Below are 17,862 nucleotides of genomic sequence, written 5' to 3' on the forward strand. Positions count from 1 at the left end.
ACTTATCGAAGTGTATAGTCCCCCTCCGCCTGCGGCGTCGGGTCCTTATTACCACTTCGAACGTGCATTATTTTCCTATAAACGCACGGCGCGTCGTTGATTATCCCTTACACAATACTCATTTGGACAACGTTACACAGCTAAGTTACTGCTAAGTTACGTTTAGTTTTGTTCAAGCATTAACGTCTGATATTAAACAATGTTGTAATGCTAGTCTAACGTTCCGACAAGCACACAAATTGTCTACCTAGCTTGTTATTGCCCATCTGGAATCTCCTCTAGCTTTCCTGCCTCCATCTTCCATTCTTTCTCTTTTCGTTGTTTAAAAGAACTTGCGATATCCACGATGAGTATTTGAGTTAGTGATTTAGCGTCACATTGTGTTCTGATAACAATAGATAGCCGAGTAAAAGAAAACAACAAGTAGCCTACTTGCGCGCCTGCGTGCGTAATCTCTCCTGCTCAAATGAAATATGTGCGCGTGGATATACAGTAGCTCTGCATTAAGTTAATTTTGATAACGTGTTGACAAACTTCATATAGAAAATTGTAAATAGCCTGGTGGCATGGCATGCGGCTAATGGGATATTGTGCATAGTTGGGAAGTTATGGTAGGCCAATTTGATGTGAATACACACGCACAAGGGTAATTTTCTTTCCTTGATGAGTAGTCTCAAGGTACGCACGGTGCGTACGGCCGTACGCCTGCAGGCGCCACTGACTTCCACTACATATTACAACAGCTATGGGCATATGCGTAGAGCTCCTAGGCATGTAATGGGACGCAAGCGGCACAAACCCGAGAAGGTTGGCTGGCTCGCTGGCTCTCTAGCGCTATGTGATGTCATCCACACGCGCCAGTTATCGGTCACTCTTGTATTTACTATACAAGCTCCGCAATGGAAGTAAATCGTGATGAAGCGGAGCGATGCATTGAAATAGCAACCACTGCTCTTAGAAATAATCATTTAGAAAAAGCGCTAAGATTTTTGGAGAAAGCTCAAAGACTGTTCCCATCAGATCATGCAAAAGGTACAGCTGCATTTTATCTTCATGGCTAGCGGTGCTCGCTTAATCCCATGGAAAATCAGGGCCCATCGGTCGCTTATTCAGTGAGCCGTTTGTGACCTCGTTGCCGTTTTATATTTGCTGGTAGTATCGTTGTGAAACTTGGCAGTATAGCAAATTAGCCGGGTATGGTGTACAATTAAGAATAGCTACTATATTTTGGAGTGGGGAGCCCGTGTGACGTTAGGTTAAATTTTGCGTTCACCGTCTGTTAGGCTAATTCATTCATGTCCCATCAAAGTAAAAGTTAGCCAGTCATTTTAAAATAATCCATGGCGTATTTCACTTGACCTTAGGGGAACCTAATTTGCTACATATTTCCACCCATAGAATAGAATGTTGCCATTTGTTGCAGAAGAGTGCAGCAAATAATACAGCAAAGCTACATAGTAGCGACACAACGTCAGGCTACTATCAACATTACACTGTTTAGCCTTGATGATGTTAAGCTATGCATGGACAGCAGCTGACCGTGACAACTGACACTGCTCTGTTTTAGCTTTGCTAGAGGAAATTGAGAAGACAGCCAATGCCTCCGGCCAAGGAAGTTCTGCAGGAACGGGAAACGGCACAGAGACACGACGGAGAGCGAACGTCGAAAATGACAGTGCTAAGTTCGGAAAGGCCTCAGACTCCTCTAAACCCTACACGTCAGAACAAATAGATGCTGTGAAAAGGTGTTTACAGCTTGCGAAATTGTTTGCATTTTATTCTCTAAGCAATGCTTAATGCATGTGGTGACCACCATCAGCCAACATTTGATGTTTCTCTCTTTGCAGAGTAAAACAATGTAAAGATTATTATGAAATCCTCGGGGTCCAGAAAGATGCCAACGAAGAGGATCTTAAGAAAGCTTACAGAAAACTTGCTTTAAAGTTCCACCCTGATAAAAACCATGCTCCAGGTGCAACGGAAGCATTTAAAGGTAGGCTCACTGCTGAATGAGGAATGGTTTTGTTTTTCTATTATTCTCGTGGTAATTTCCCAGACATGCTTGCCTGCTACAACAGTATCATAGAATACAATATCTGGACAATTACACTGAACTGACACCTGGATTTAGATCACAGTTTATTAGTATGGTGTAGGGCCTCCTTTTTGCAGCCATTGTAACATTAACTAGTCAATACAAATAGGTGTTCTTATTTTTTAACTAATAATGTGGTGTGTGTACTGTAGATCATTAGTGTCTGCCAAACGCCATAAACATACACAAACAGGTCCTACACATTGTCCAGAGGGAGCCAATCCAGAACAGTGGGTGCACAGTGCACTGCAGGTCTGTGAGATGCTGGTGGAGGACGCTGCTTTGAGTCACCCTGAAGTGGCTTAATGATATTCAGATGTGTCGTCTGTCCAGTGGAGATGGACATGTTTCATATTGACTCACAAGGCCCAACATTTGCACTGCTGGCACCATTGAAACTGACATTTGGCATTGACATGACACCAGCCTCATCATTGAATATTGATCCTATGGGAGCACCCAAGAAGCCGTTTTGTTGGAAACATGTTGAGTTGAGATGCACATTTACTTGTGAAGTGAATTGGACAGAGCTAGTTTCATGTTATTTTGGGCGTACAATCTGGTTAGTGACAGACAGCTTCCTGTTGCGTTGACAGCTACTCAGGTTGGATGTGGTTTGTCCTTTGTGGTGGTGGTATGCTAACGCAACCTGAATATTGTGGCTCTTGATGCACCAAAAAAGACTTGCTGTCCTGCTTACAGGTGCCCCAACACACCATCAATTTGTCCTCATTGAACTTCAATAATTTCTTCCATTATGTTGTGTGGATTGCAGTATTGTGAGAACAGCTATGCTGTAGTTCTGCTAATGCAACATTTACACTCCACACCATGGATTGTAAAGTGACGTTTAGCCACCAGGCTGTGCATTATATAGGTGTGAAACCTCTAACTGTTTCAGTGTCACAGTGTTACAGTTTCAGTTTCCCTGTCCAACCCATGAGTTCAGGGGGAGGTTGATCAAATATTTGCCCAGTTCCAACATTTTCCTAATTTCACATTTGTTTTGATTCTGCTGACCCTGGATTCTACTTGAACCCGTTGATGTTATGATACGCTGTAAAATGTTTAGTTAGTCATTATCAAACCTTTTCTCTATTTATTGTTATGTAATGTTCTCACCCTCCTCTGCCCAGCTATTGGTAACGCGTATGCGGTGCTGAGTAACAACGAGAAGAGGCGGCAGTATGACCGTCTGGGCGAGGAGAGGGCAAATCCATCCAGGCAGGGCCCGTCAGCGGGAGACTTTGAGGCCGACATCTCGCCAGAGGACCTCTTCAACATGTTCTTTGGAGGTGGCTTTCCATCAAGTGAGTGCAGTTTGGACTGAAGAAGAGAGCATTCTGTCCAATGAACATTGTCCATTTGCAAATTCAGTTTGTAGATTTGTATTGTGGCAAAGGTTTGCAGAAAATATTTACATCTAATGGCATATGTAATCGCTCAAAAGTATGCATCTGTTCTGTTCTATGATCAGTACTTCCACGTGTACACCCCCCCCCCCCCTAGTTTTCCATAGCCTGATGTCTTTATAATATTTTTTACACTCTCAGAGTCGTATATTGCAACATATATTCCCATTAACATGACTAGTTCCCCCAATGACCAAATCCATGTATGTGACAGTTCTTAAAATTCTTATCAGACACCAATTTCTTTAATGATGTAATGGCATTTTACTGGTAGTGTGTCTGTGGATGTGTAGTTCAAGTGTGGTGCCTTTGTACAAGCAGATGAAAACACAATTTGTTTTACTGCCTCTGAGAGAGGCCGGGCCATGTACGTGTCCTTGTGTGGCTTTATTTAAGTTAGGACTCAGTGTCAGAATAATAATAGCAACATTCCAACAACATTTCAGTGTCAACTTTTATGCATTGATTTCAAATGGGCCACTAACACTTCTCAAACCCTCAGGCTTACTAAATCAAACGTGTCTTCTCGGCAGGTAATGTCCATGTGTACAGCAATGGCCGAATGCGTTACCAGCAGAGGGCAGATAGACGAGAGCCTCGGAGAGATGTAAGTCCTGTTTATAGTTGTTGACATATATCCTGAATCCCACATCCCTGCCTGATGAAGGTCTAGCGACCGAAAGCTTGTTCAGTAAAGCAATTGTTTGCACAAAGACCTGAAGTGTGAGGATTTGTCTATAAAATCCACAAGTTTATACTATATCCGGCACCTCACACGGATGAGCGGTGATCTTTTACTTTTTTGCTGAATCCCACAATAAAAGACATTTCCTCTCTTGACTATTATTTGGTTAAATCTAGTAGTAGTTGTAGCCTACTAGACTAGTTGTTTATCATATGCTAAATAAAACTGTATTGTGAATATGTATGCTCCATGCTAAAATGTGATTTATCTGCAGCAGTCTATATGAATACATGCTTAAAGCTGTAATAATCAATGTACATATTTGATCACAAAAATCCTCTAGACATGTCTGGGACTTCAGAACAGTGAAATCGGGCAGTTGCATTTTATTTAATAACCAATGAAATTATCATTGCATCTATGGACACCTGCTTGTTGCTTATTTTTGTGTACATTGCCCATTAACAGTAGATTCTAACAGTGGGAAACTCAACTTAATTACAACTTATTTTTTAATTCAGTTTCAGTTGTTTTGAATAGATTAGACCTTCCTCTGCAATATGGTACTTCTCCAAAATGGCCAATAGAGGGCACTGTTGATCTAATTACAGTCGTATGAGATGTATCGCTCCGGTCCGTGTTACTCAATGAAATGTAACCAAGTGCATAAAATAGTACCTGCATTAGTCAGTCATGCCATAGATATTCTAGTAATTGTCCGGTACTCTCTCTCTCTCTTTCTACCTGTTAACATATGTTACTTTCATGATTCACACACGTGGGATTTTTACCCACACATTTTAAGTGGTATTGTCTTCATTGTCATTGGTTATCAGTGTGACTGAGGCTCATCTTGACTTTGTCTGTAACACTTGATCTCCACGGCTCCTCCTGGCTGACAGATAACCCCCTTCTGTCCAGGCGTGGGAGGTGTGTGTGACTTGAGAGGGACACTCATGCTAATCATGTTCTTCCCTGAACAACCCCCCCCCCCCCCCTCCCCTTTGCCCTCTTGCCTTATCACAGGGTGGACTGGCCTTCTTTGTCCAGATCATGCCTGTGCTCATCCTAGTGATTGTGTCTGCGCTCAGCCAGCTGATGGTGGCCAACCCCCCATACAGTCTCAGCTTCAGACCGTGAGTAAAGAGTGTGGCCCCTGAATGTACAGTCAAAGTGCAAAGGGGGACGGGCGGTGGCTGAGGAGGTAGAGGAGCCGTTCAGTGACGGGTGGGGGGGGTGGTTGGATCCCTCCTGGCCCCCTCCTGATGCTGAAACTCAAACTGCTCCCCGTGTGTGTGTGTGTGTGTGTGTCTGTGTGTGTGTCTGTGTGTGTGTCTGTGTCTGTGTCTGTGTCTGTGTCTGTGTCTGTGTCTGTGTCTGTGTGTGTGTGTGTGTGTGTGGCATAACATTGTAAAGTGCTTGGAGTAGTAGGAGACCAATATATAAATTCACTCCATTTGCCATTTACCATTTACAAAGTGTTTAGGAACGAATAGCATTTGGGAGAATGGGAAGTGCAATATGAATGCACGTATTGCAAGATATGCAGTTGTGGGATATTTTGGTGAGATGCTTTTACATGTCACTGACATTTCAACATGGTTAAATTCTGCACTATCTGGCAAAAATACTACAGCCACGCCACAATTACACACTACCGCAATAACCATAACCCTAAGTTATCATGTCACCACCCAGACCTCTGTTAGTCAGCCATTACTGTGACCCTGTAGCCAGATCCAGCAGAAATTTCCTCCAGCACTTTTTTGTCACTCAGATCTAGGCGATCATTTTTGTTCATGGTTATGTATTTAACTAGCACATTTATTTATAACAACTCCCAAAACACACTTACAAATGTAGAACAAAATGAATAATGCATGAATAATGTGTTTGTACACTCAGCAGGTGGTTTATTTATTTTTTTATCCCACACTGCACAAGTTGGCCAACAACATCCACTTGTCTAATTCATCAGTGGTACAGGATGAACAAACTGCATGGCGTGCAGTGCAGCAGAAGGCCTGTTGTGCTGTACAGTATTAAAGCGATCTCTGGATCTGATCCCTGGCTAATCCTCCACCAAATTGTGTGATTAGCAATAAGATCATGTGAGAGAGTGAGAACACATTGCACAACATGCTAATCCATGACGGAGCGGTGCCAAAATACCCCCCCCCCCCCTTTTTCTGTTGATTTTGATGGAAGTTTGAGCAAAGCCATGTTTCTAAGAAATGCCGATAAACAGTATTTCAGGGGGGAGGAAGGAGCCTGGTGTTCCTGACCTCCATGGGGGTCCAGAGGGCCAAGGATTATCATTGACTTAAGGAGGAGGGGGCGGTGATTGATCCCTTTAGGTCCTGGGGTGAGAACAGTGTTAGGGACAGGGTCTTAAAGACAAGCAGCCTGTCCAGTACCTGCCATTAGAGTAGTGCTATCTGCAGGACAACGCAATCAATGTCTAATCATATGTGCACAGAGAGAAGCCAGTTCTTTCTTGCTCCCTCAAAGTCTGCTGTTCTGAGCAATATTCTCATCCTGTTCTGTCACTCTAGTTGGATGGTCTACTCTTGATTTGCAATCCAATCAGTGGATTTCAAGGCATTGTCACGTGCATGATGGTAGATGGCTGCAGTCATATTTCAAAGACATAAGCGTTTAAAAATGTACAGTCAAAGGGCAAAGTGTTTAAGAACAAATTGCCTGTAAGTACAATATAAATGCACATGGTTACATGTGTGGGATATTTTGGTGAGATGCTTTTACATGACACTGAAATGTCACCTTGGCTAAATTCTTCAGTCTGGCAGAAATACTGCCGCAATTTGCACACTACAGCAATGACCTTACGTCATCACCCAGACATGTCCTCAAGCACTTTTCCGGCACTCGTATTAGATCCAATCGATCATTTTTGTTCATGGTTATGTGTATTTAGTTAACACGTTTATCTCTAACAACTAAAAAAACACAAATGCAGAACAAGATGAACAATGCATGAATAGTGTGGGAGATAGAAAGATATGCAGTTGTGGGATATTTTTGGTGAAATGCTCTTACATGTTACTGACTTATCAGCATTATTTAATTCTGCATGATCTGACAGAAAGGCTGCCACAATTTGCACACTACAGCAGTAACCTTAAGGAAATCCTGTCATCACCTCATCATCTGACTTAAGAAATGCTTACCCTACGCACCAAGAAGTCATTTTGAAATGCAGAAGTGACCGCAGACTATGTCACACATTGCTCTGAGCTGCCCTTTGTTCCCCAGTCGGCCCGACGGGTCAGACCAAGGTGTTGAGAAAGCCTCCACCAGCCCTCCTGTCACGTACTGCACATCTTTATAGCAGCCCAGTGGCCCCTAGATGTCTGCTCCAGCTCCAGACACACACACACACACACACACACAGACACACTCGACAGAAACATTAAGACACATACACCCACACACACTACAGAAACATGCACACACACCCACACACACACACCACAGAAACGTACACACACACACACACACACACACACACACACACACACACACACACACACACACACACACACACACACACACACACACACACACACACACACGCACACACACACACTCCCCTGCCGCCACTGGTTCTTTTATCAGAGCAGTGAGGGCAGACGCGGTGGTGTTGTTCGCAGAGAGAGGTCAAACCCACTGGAGCCTCTTGCTCAGCCATCTGCCCTCACAAGATGGGCACATCCCGAGGTTAGCAGAGAGCGTGTGTGCAGACATGTGTAGTTGGATTCTGTGTTGAAATCATTAGCAAGCGAGTCAGCTAATCACATGTAATTTCCCGTTATGTCTCAGTTTTGCACACATGCGTACCGGTATTCATTTATTTGTCTGTAACTTGTCAGTGGTTATTATGCAGTACAGCAATACAGATAATGCTGCTGATAGGAACTCCAGTTTGCAGCACATTGTAATATACTTACATATAGGTACTCTAGTGAATTTCCTTTGAACTAATTAGATTACGATTGCTATGATTAATCGATTATGCAACTTGTTGTCAACTACTATGGTAATTGCCAACGATTTTGGTAATCGATGAATCAATTTGTATCATTTTTTAAAGTAAAATACCACAAATATTCTGGTTGCATTACTCTCTGATTGTATTAAACATATTTCATATGCAGGACAAAAGACCTAATTTAGGGCTTGGGAAACACTGATTGACATAAATTTGAATTTATCAAGACAATTATCAACAGATTTTATTACCTGCAGCCCTAAATTAGATTCATGCCTTGAATTTGAACCACTGAGGCTTGAGGGTCATTCATTTCATTTCATTTATTTTTATGAGATGATTCTACAACCCTGTGAAGTGACCTTGGGTGTCATGAAAGGCGCTTTAGATAAAATGTGTTATTGTTGTTGTTAGTATTATTATTATTATTATAATTGTTATTGTTATTATTATTATTATAGCAAATGGCTAACACAAGAAACACTGTGTGGCTCTCCCACTGTCCTCAGGTCAGCAGGACACACCAACAAAAGGTACACGGAGCACCTAAGGGTGCCCTACTACGTCAACGACAAGTTCTCGAAAGAGTACAGCGGAGGCAACCTGAAGAGTGTGGAGCGGAGTGTGGAGGACGACTACATCTCCAATCTCAGAAACAACTGCTGGAAAGAGAAGCAACAGAGTGAGTTTGGCCTCCTGTAGGCATATGGGCGGTGGTAGCTTAAGCCAGGGTTAGACTTGCTGCAGACAACGCGTTTGTGTTCGCATCATGGCTACCTCACGTATTTTGCGGTCGTTTGGTGCGTCGGTCGTGCACGTCGTCGCAAGCGAACATGACGCGTACGCGAGATGCAATACTGATAAGAAAGTAGGGGGCGATCACTCCAAAAAAAGGTGACTGCAAGATGCATTATCGACATCGAAGCTGGGGGTAATCATGGGAGTAAACAATGGCACATGGCCACATCCACATCTGATATTACTATAGTCTCCCCCTAGTGAAGACCTCCAGTTGGGTGCGTAATGCTGCAGCGAGTCTGTACACAGGACACAGCAGGTCACACACGGGCGCATACGCTTACGCTTGGTCTAACAACAAGTACAATCCCAGCCTTAGTGGTTAAGGAGTTGGACTAGTATACAGTACAGCCTGAAAACCTGTGGGTTCCATTCTCGGCTTCCACCATTGTGCCCTCCAGGGACATTGATCCTTGTAATGTAATTGACTTATAAGATACTTCAGGATAGAAATGTCTGCTAGATTAATAAATGTAATATCATTGTCATGTTATATAAATGATAAGTGATCCTAAGGATGTGAAAGGTGCCGAGTGATCTGTAAGTATGTGGCAGCATATCGGCACTTAAAGTTTTAGTTGACCGGTTTTTCGTAGATGCTTTTATTCAAAATACTGGCAGCGGTGAGTTCAGGAATCTACTTTGGGCCGGCCAATTGTTAGGCAGTCGTTACCGCTCCACCATGCCCACAGGAACTATACTAAACAGGAACACACTGTTATTTTGTAACTGTCTGTATCTGTGAGTTTCTGAATAGTTAGTTCTTGCAAGGTCAGGCACTTTCACCAGAATTTGAATAAGCCTTCCTTTTCGGATATCAATTTCAGTACCATACTGAAGTACTGACCCATGATTGGCCATAGTAGACATGTCATTAGGTTTTATTCTGGTTTGCATTCAAACATGTTAATCTGTACGGACCAACTGGTTGTACGGTTGTTTTGGATGGCAACAACTTCCAAGCTCAACCTCAATTTAGTTTAATTTACCTCAAATTGACTTTATTTAGTCATACCAGATTGACCAGTCCACTGGTTATAATGACCATCTTTTAGTAGCTCTTCTCTCCCAAGGTCATGCAGCTGCTTTTTGAAACATTCTAAAACAGTTTCAAAACGGACCATTGCTCAGGAACCCTTAAAGACGCAGGTGAATGGCCTGGGTGTAGTGTGTGGGTTGCATTCAAATGAAAAAGGACAAAAAGCTAGCAGAAGCTGTAATGAAAACAGAGTGGCGACACTCCCATAAGAGACAGTGGGAAAAGATGGCAGTATTTTTCCATGCCAGTTTCTGGATTTATGGAAGTTTTGGAACTGAAGAAATACATCCCACCCTCCTGCAACACAGCCATTCAGCTCAGGTGTTTTAGAACTTTTTATTGTGTGGTGACTACGTCAAAGAGTGTCGCAACTCTGTCTAGCTCTGGTAAACGTGATTAATTCGAACCTGTCTGCTTGTGTTATCAGTAGTTCTGAGGAACATGCTTGACTTTTTGCGATATGACGCATGTACTGTAGTAGTGGCAGCGATGTCTCAATTATTCTTCCTCACTTTGTCTTTCAGAGGAAGGTCTGCTGTATCGCGCTCGGTACTTTGGTGACAGTGAGCTGTACCAAAGGGCTCAGAGGATGGGCACCCCGAGCTGTACAAGACTATCTGAGGTCCAGTCATCCTTACATGGATAAAGGCCACAGTAACAAAAACAGGTGATTTCACAGTACAGTCATTTCCTGTGTATTAGCCGCATTGGGTATAAGCCGCAGGACAGTGCTTTTTGCCAGTTGAAAGAAACAAAACCATATTAATACCATATTAACTGCCCCCATGTGTTAACCTCATAGCTGAGGAAAGTTTGCAAAATCTATGTATAAGCCATGGCTAATAGTTGGGAAATAGTTTTGAATGTACTGTAGATGTGAGAGACTTGAAAAATGTGCATGTCCAAATGTTTTTCATGTTCTTAACATTATGTTTTTCATTTTCTGTGGCCTTTCTCTCTCCCTCCAGGTATTCTCCAAAATCAACATTTTAAAAAAAGAAGAAGAGGCTTATTCACGGAAAAATGAAACTGAGCAAACAAGTCTCCACTGTTTGACAAACCTCACCACACTACCAACCAAGATCTCCACAAAACCGAACCAGGCTGCGCTCGCCTTTTTATGTCCGTGATGAGGCATGTGGACTCGGACAGAGCCGGTCTGTCTGTCTGGACTCCTTGTAGTTTAGCTGGGGTTCCATGCTTTCACATGGGCCATTCTGACCAGGGCGGGGCTCCGACCACAGGGGCCCCTTGACAATGCACTGATGTCTATTGCTTTGGGAGGACATCTTGAGAATGTAATGTTAAGATTTTGGGGGTAGCTAGGGCCAATCGGAATGTGACATGGAAGCAACTGTATCATAGCAATGACATAACCAATGAATTTGGGTTAGGCTTTTTTTTTTTTTGCATATGTGCTATATATTTATTTATTCATGTATTTATTTAAGTTATAAAAATCCCTGAGATTGAATTTAACGAGAACATGCAGTCACTTAATTTGTTTGTATCTGATTTGGACACATTTTTATCTATGCAGGGTGTCTTTTTATTCCTAAAGAATCAGGAACCTAAGCTGAACCATCTAAGCTGAACCAATAGCTTCTGCACACAAAAATAAACATATGAATGACCCAGAGGATATTTATACATGTAATTTCAGAGGTGTTTTATTCAAGAGAAATATGTTGTTTTCTCCACACTGTTTGTGTAGAGATTTCAATCAATCATTTGGTCACCATACTTTCACTGAAGCAGTGGTGGCTGTGGCTTAATGAAATGGTTGAATGACTCCTCGCAGGTCCTGTCACCAAAACGTGTGCCATCTCAATGCAGTGTTCTTTTCTTCTTTCTCTCTCTCTCGCTCTCTTTCTCTCTCTCCCCTTCCGACATTAGTATAATAAATATCATACGTGCCACACAGCGTGTGCTGGTGTCCCAAGGCTGTGGTTTTGCCATTGTCGTTCAGAAAGTCTAGTCATCATTGTGCCGTCATCACTGGAGATTGCAAAATTCTGTACACACCGGGTGCCTCAGAGCCATGAGGAGTTGCACGTTCGCCTGGTTCACAGCCTCCCACTCCTTCGGCTCGGCCCCTTGGATACTGTGCCAATGTGTAAAACTGGGGGGGGGGGCTTTACAGGCTCCTTTAGTTGGACATGGGTGTCAGAAGAAGCACTCGAGTTTAGAGCTGCCATTGCTCATGAAAGAAATGACTGCAGGCTAACCACTCAGCAAGGGACGCTCACTGATCAGTTTTCAACCTTTGTCCGGGTTAATAATGACTTATGTCCTCTGGATATTTGGAGGATATATGAACATCCCATCCAAAGTAAACAGAGCCTTGCCGTTCATCTCGTAATTCTAGAATGAAAAGCTTTGGAGTTTGTTCTATGTAGACGTGCATAATGCAAGCTGCACTTGATAAGGCCACTGAGGAGTTGGGTTGAAACCTCAAAGCTTTGCACAAAAAGTTTGATTTTCTGTATAAAATTCAACAACTTCACAATGTCATAAAAATAATTTATTGTCTGTAGTTTCTTTGATGAAAGTACAAAAACAGTGCAATGACGATATTTGAATATCAAATAAATTACGCATGTGAATATGCAAGTCAGCCAGAAACTTATGAGTAGAGAAAGAACTGCACTGGACATGTGAACATGGAACAAATACATACGCCATGCAACAACAAAGGCATATGCATGTACAAATAAAAAAGTATTGTAATTTAAAACAAAAAGGATAACTTCGTAGTAACCTTTAAAAAAAATGCTACATGACCATACAACTTGCTGCCTAGGTCTGGTTTCCACAGAAACTGAGGTAAACGTTTTCAGAGTAACAAACATTACACAAAAAGAGCACCAAGACTTCTCATCCCCATACAATGGATTGAAAACAGTGCAATAAACTGGATTTAACCAACCCAGTCATCTCATCTGTCTAGATAAGCGTTAAACATTTGTAAATATCTGTACCTTATACTGTGGTTTTTCTTATAGCCATACCACTATAGGAGTATAAATGCATACAGTGAAGAAGACATCTGATGTTAAATTTTTCTTAAATTCTGAGAAAATCTTGAGATGACATACAAGGACATCCACAAGATGTCAAGACATTCTTTCATCACAAAGAAATGACTCAAGCCGTCTGTGGTTTGGCAGCGCTCGAAGTCAATATATTAAACAATTTTTAAATTCTAGTTTTTTTAAAAAAGTGCCAGTAGGCTAGGTCCTTTTCAGCACTCTTCGATCAACTCCTCTGAGCTGTAGAATTTCTTCTTGATGACCCGGAAGCCAGTGCTCAGTCTCAGTGCGTGCCTGACAATGGGTGCAACTGGGGACTTGTTGCTAAATAGTCCTTGGATCTTAGGCCACAGACCTCCAGAGTCCAATCTCAACACCAGTGTCAGCTGGAACGTTGGGACAACGTAGGGGTCCACGGGTATCTGGCCCATATTCAGGCAAGCGTCCCCCTGCTCCACGCACAGTTCTACGAGCGCCCCCCTCAGGCCACATGGCTCAGTTGCAGCCAGGTGAATGAGCTCCTGGCCGATATGTTCAAGAAGTTTCTCGGGTATGAGCAGCTTGCTGCAGTGAAGAGTCCCGTCTTTGGCTTCAATCAAACGTCGAGCTATTAAGGCCACAACTTCTTTTCGAAGGGTCTCCTCCAGGGGATCGTGGAACCAGTCGTAGTCGGAAGACAATTCTGGTATGCAAAAGGACCCTACAATGTAAAAAGAAGTGGACATTATAGATAGGCTATTGTTTGATCTGTGGTCACCACAACATACTCTAATAAACATAGCAGTGTTAGGTTTGTAACTTCACAAAGACAAAAGCATAAAAGTTGAAACACTAATTTACCTGAGTCTGATAAATCTCTACTGTTGCTGTCCGAGTCGGAGTCAGAGATGTGGCCATTGCTGGTCGTTCCACTGAACTCCGTGAGTTTTTGTACGAGTTTCCCCCAGGACAAACGCTTCGAGGCACCATCGGCTGTTGGGGATGGGGGAAAGCTCCCATCGTCCGAAGAAAAGCTTCCACAAAATTTCTCAGGCATGATTTCTACAAATGATACTGCGTTTTCCTTGGCAATCTGTGGATACAACGAACAGACGGTTAGCTCAGGTTCTCGAGCAAACAATGAATGAAAAACACCTCTCCACTGTGCACTGTTCATTTTGCCCTTTTAATAACTAGAAACTGTTTTCTTTATTTAAAAAAGGCTAATACTAGCCATCAGACAATGACAAAATGTTAACGTTAAAAGACACTTTCAAAGTCCTGTTGTTTGCTGTTAGTCGAAACGTTACAGGATGAAGTCATCGCTCTTTGTTCGAGCTCAACCCAAAGTAGCAGAAAATGAAAGATTAAGACGAGCATGACAGAACTTACCGAATAAACGACGATTTGTGATCTTGTTCTTTGTCCAGGGCTTATGTTAGCTTCACTGGTACATCCAAGAAATTAACTGCTAAAGAAACAAAGGGGTAACTGCGCTCATTACGTTATGTCCGTGCGGTCTCGAAGCCAAGCACTGCTGCAGAGCTCAGCTGCGATAACAAAGCTTGTTAAATAGCTTCACAGCAGTCACGGTTAGACACTCCCCATCCAGCCTTCTCAGCCAATCGTATTTTACGACACGTTCGCAGCGTTCCACTTTGCCTGGTAACTAGTTCTCGGCTTGGATCAATGAGGCAGCAGAGTTGCCCATTGTCTCTTGGACAGGAAAAACACCAAGAACACCTATTGTCTCACGTAGACAAGTTAGGGCAAAACCCCTTGCAGAAGAAACCATTGAATGGCATTGCATCATTTAATGTGAATATATCCCCACACAATTAATCCAAGACATGAACGATTATTGCATGAAATATTAATTAATCTTGGCATGACAAAATACTTTCCTCAGTAAACCCACCTCAATTTAGTAATACTCTGCAGTCTGCATCTTTGCAGGCTATTGCATGTGAATCCCACAAAGGAAGCCTCTGAACTTCATGAATTACATGAAAACCTGGTTAATTAATAAAACAGGCCTAATTGAGTTTACATGAGCATTCTTGCCTTCATCAAAGTCTTTCTCACTTTATTTTTCAGGAGTATTCTGAGCAGAGGAAAGGGATTGGGTTGTGCTGTGATTTGTAATAAATTAGCTACAGCTGTAAATAATATGACATAATGATAGTTATACCAATATGGATGATGTAATAGGCCTACTGCATAATGAGAAATGCATCAATAACAGCTATGTATCAATATGCATAGGCTAGTTGTTATGGCTTCCCTCATTGTTTTCAGTAATTGTGATTGGGACCTTGCACATTTTAGGTCTAATAACAGAATGTGGTGTTTTAGCAAATGGAAAGAAAATACATATTTTATATGTCTTTTATCAAATAGCCTACTCTATAGAGCAGATTTGTGTTGTTATCCACACACATATTCCCTATGCAGTCAACTTTGAAAGTCTGCACTTATGAAGTTCATTTGTTGCCTCAGAGAGCCTGAACTTATGAAACCATTTTCCTGGAGCACAGATTGTCTATAAACTTTGGTTAGCATGCTTCTCAACTCGGCTAGTGCTGACAAAAAAAAGGGAGGAAACTCAAAAGTGCTGGCATGCAGCCAAATATCACAGATGTACTGTAGGAACACGTGAGGGCAGAACAGACTGTTCTGTAGGGGAGGGGTATAAGGAACTGGGCAAAAAACAAATGCACGTGTATGCCGGCCCACATCATAAGAGTTCTGTACAGATTTACATGAAATGGGGGGAGCATTTTTGCATCAGCGTTCGAGAAAGTTAGATGTCACTTAGATGTCAGTTGTCAGCATTTCTCAACAGTGGAGAAGGACTGATTTACAGTTGTTATGGAAGTATCTCTAAATTCATATTTTTATACATCAAATTGCATCATAGTGACATTAAATATGCTTTGTTGAAATTCAAGCACCGAAACAAAAAGCCAAAAGTGAACCATGACTTTGAGGGCTTTAGGACCCTGAGGTGTGTCCTAGACAGTTGGTAACGCCCATCTGTGGAATACAAAGCAGACAATTACTTGAAACCTAGAACAGCACATTCTGTACACCCACTGACGAGCCTCCTCTGTGATTGTTTCCCCCTTTCGGGATGAAAACACTGTATGACTGTTTGTCACCCCTCGGCAGTATATTTCCACAATTTGCCTGCAGCGCCTGCCACAAACTTGTAAACAGGTGTCAGAATTTGCAGTTTTGCAAGAATGCAAAAGAAAGGGGTAGGCTAATCCAGTGTCAATGAATTCTTGACCTACTGGTTTTACATGATGTCATGTGGGGGACACTGAGGATGTTGACATTTTTTTTGGGAAAAACAAACTCTAGTTATGACACACACAATTATAGATACTGTACAGGCACTCCAAAACACTTTGAATAAAAAAGGGGACATTTCAAAAAGGCTACTCAATTTGTCAACAGTCAATAGTCATCGCAACACTAAGTGCATCACAATATTCATGTCATGAATATATTGACACACACAAACAGACACAGGCGTGGTTTTATTGTTATTTATTTTGTATTATTGTTAGGCTACTTCTTTGTCTCCCTCCTTGCAGCCTCTGCTGCCTTTGCTAAAGCAGCTGCCAGAAGACATACACTAAGGGGGATGGGGGCGGCAGGCAGGCGTGTGGTATGGAGGACGGTATTAAAATTAATGGGTGAGTGACAGTACAGGCGTGTGGAAAAACAATACCCCACTGCTGTGCAGGGATGCAGGCATAAGATAGTCATTGCTCTTGGCCTCGCAAGACCCCCGAGTAGTGACAGGAGGCCACACAATAGAGAGCAGACAAAAGGAGGGTGATGCTGTATTGTTTTCAAAGACCTATTTTTTTGTGGGGGGGCTGAATGTCGTCACTGAATCCATTGGATCTGAAATACTTTCAAATGTGACTCTTTTTTTAAAAAAAATTTTGGATATAAATTGTATTTTCCCAGAAAACTGGGGAGTTGAGTGGAAAAACATTAGAGTGAGAGTACAAGTTAAATACAGCTTGCTCTTGCTCTGCCAAAGCCGATCAGTTTGAAGGCTAGAAGTAAGTTATTTACATGTAGCTGTAAATGTTCTTATTCCAGAACATTCTGTCCACACAAAAGCAGATTAAACAGGCAAATTATTCTGTGGTATTTTACAGTAGGGTAAGTGAGATTTCTAACACACCTAACACTTTTTGAATATCTCCTCACGATCGGCTAGCTCTCCATTCTCTGAGAACACGTGGTCTTCTTACAGAGCCCTGCATCTGTTAACTGGAAACAAAGTAGGGGTAACCTGTCCCCTAAACAAAAATAAAACACTTGTGTGAAGTCTCTCGGGGAACACTGAGCAGTGAGTTACCTCTCTGGTGAGTTTCATTCAGTCTTTGGTTCACATATAATGATAGTTTCTTTGGACAAAAGCGTGTGCTAAGAAACATAAACAAGCCCAACGTCCAGCATCTCTGACCCCACCTTTAGCAAATATTACTGATAGCATAGGAACAGGAAGTGTTCACTACGACTTTATGTCCAATGAAAACAACCTATAAACTTTGAGCAGGTGTTAGCGACATGAGTGTCAGGTCCGAGCTAAGTAAACAATCTCGCAGGTGCACTGGCAGTCATAAAAATACTTGGGAAAGACCGGGCATTATTTTCAGCCTCACTACCCAACAATGGCTAAGTATGGCTACGAAATCAGATCTTTTAGTGGACCTCCTGGGGAGAGCAGATGTTCTTTGACTTGAAATTAAAGCTATGGCTACTTTCTATGCGAGGGTCATTA

The 17,862-nt window shown here is 42.3% G+C and overlaps 2 protein-coding genes across 2 annotated transcripts; one reads left to right on the forward strand and one right to left on the reverse strand.

Moving 5' to 3' along the window:
* Positions 1–869: 869 nt before the first annotated feature.
* Positions 870–11,960, forward strand: dnajb12b (DnaJ heat shock protein family (Hsp40) member B12b). The gene is made up of 9 exons (XM_062527140.1): positions 870–1,032; positions 1,568–1,745; positions 1,848–1,993; positions 3,232–3,405; positions 4,041–4,114; positions 5,219–5,328; positions 8,714–8,886; positions 10,566–10,708; positions 11,010–11,960. Exons 1-8 carry the CDS (start codon positions 900–902, stop codon positions 10,685–10,687), a joined length of 1,110 nt encoding a protein of 369 aa, XP_062383124.1. The 5' UTR covers positions 870–899; the 3' UTR covers positions 10,688–10,708; positions 11,010–11,960.
* Positions 11,961–12,550: 590 nt separating this feature from the next.
* Positions 12,551–15,088, reverse strand: ddit4 (DNA-damage-inducible transcript 4). The gene is made up of 4 exons (XM_062527143.1): positions 14,971–15,088; positions 14,445–14,523; positions 13,914–14,145; positions 12,551–13,773 (listed from the first exon to the last, which is right to left on the reverse strand). The coding sequence occupies exons 3-4, from the start codon at positions 14,107–14,109 to the stop codon at positions 13,286–13,288; spliced, it is 684 nt and encodes a 227-aa protein (XP_062383127.1). The 5' UTR covers positions 14,110–14,145; positions 14,445–14,523; positions 14,971–15,088; the 3' UTR covers positions 12,551–13,285.
* Between the last annotated feature and the right edge of the window lie 2,774 nt (positions 15,089–17,862).

This window comes from Sardina pilchardus, chromosome 22 (genome assembly GCF_963854185.1).
Source record: "Sardina pilchardus chromosome 22, fSarPil1.1, whole genome shotgun sequence".
Lineage (NCBI taxonomy): Eukaryota > Metazoa > Chordata > Actinopteri > Clupeiformes > Clupeidae > Sardina > Sardina pilchardus.

Bases quoted from the DNA above. Each gene is read 5' to 3' on its own strand.
- dnajb12b (XM_062527140.1), top strand. From the start codon at position 900: ATGGAAGTAAATCGTGATGAAGCGGAGCGATGCATTGAAATAGCAACC. The intron at 1,033-1,567 runs GTACAGCTGCAT...GCTCTGTTTTAG, and splicing joins CCCATCAGATCATGCAAAAG to CTTTGCTAGAGGAAATTGAG. The intron at 1,746-1,847 runs GTGTTTACAGCT...CTCTCTTTGCAG, and splicing joins CAAATAGATGCTGTGAAAAG to AGTAAAACAATGTAAAGATT.
- ddit4 (XM_062527143.1), bottom strand. From the start codon at position 14,109: ATGCCTGAGAAATTTTGTGGAAGCTTTTCTTCGGACGATGGGAGCTTT. The intron at 13,774-13,913 runs GTAAATTAGTGT...TTTACATTGTAG, and splicing joins TAGAGATTTATCAGACTCAG to GGTCCTTTTGCATACCAGAA.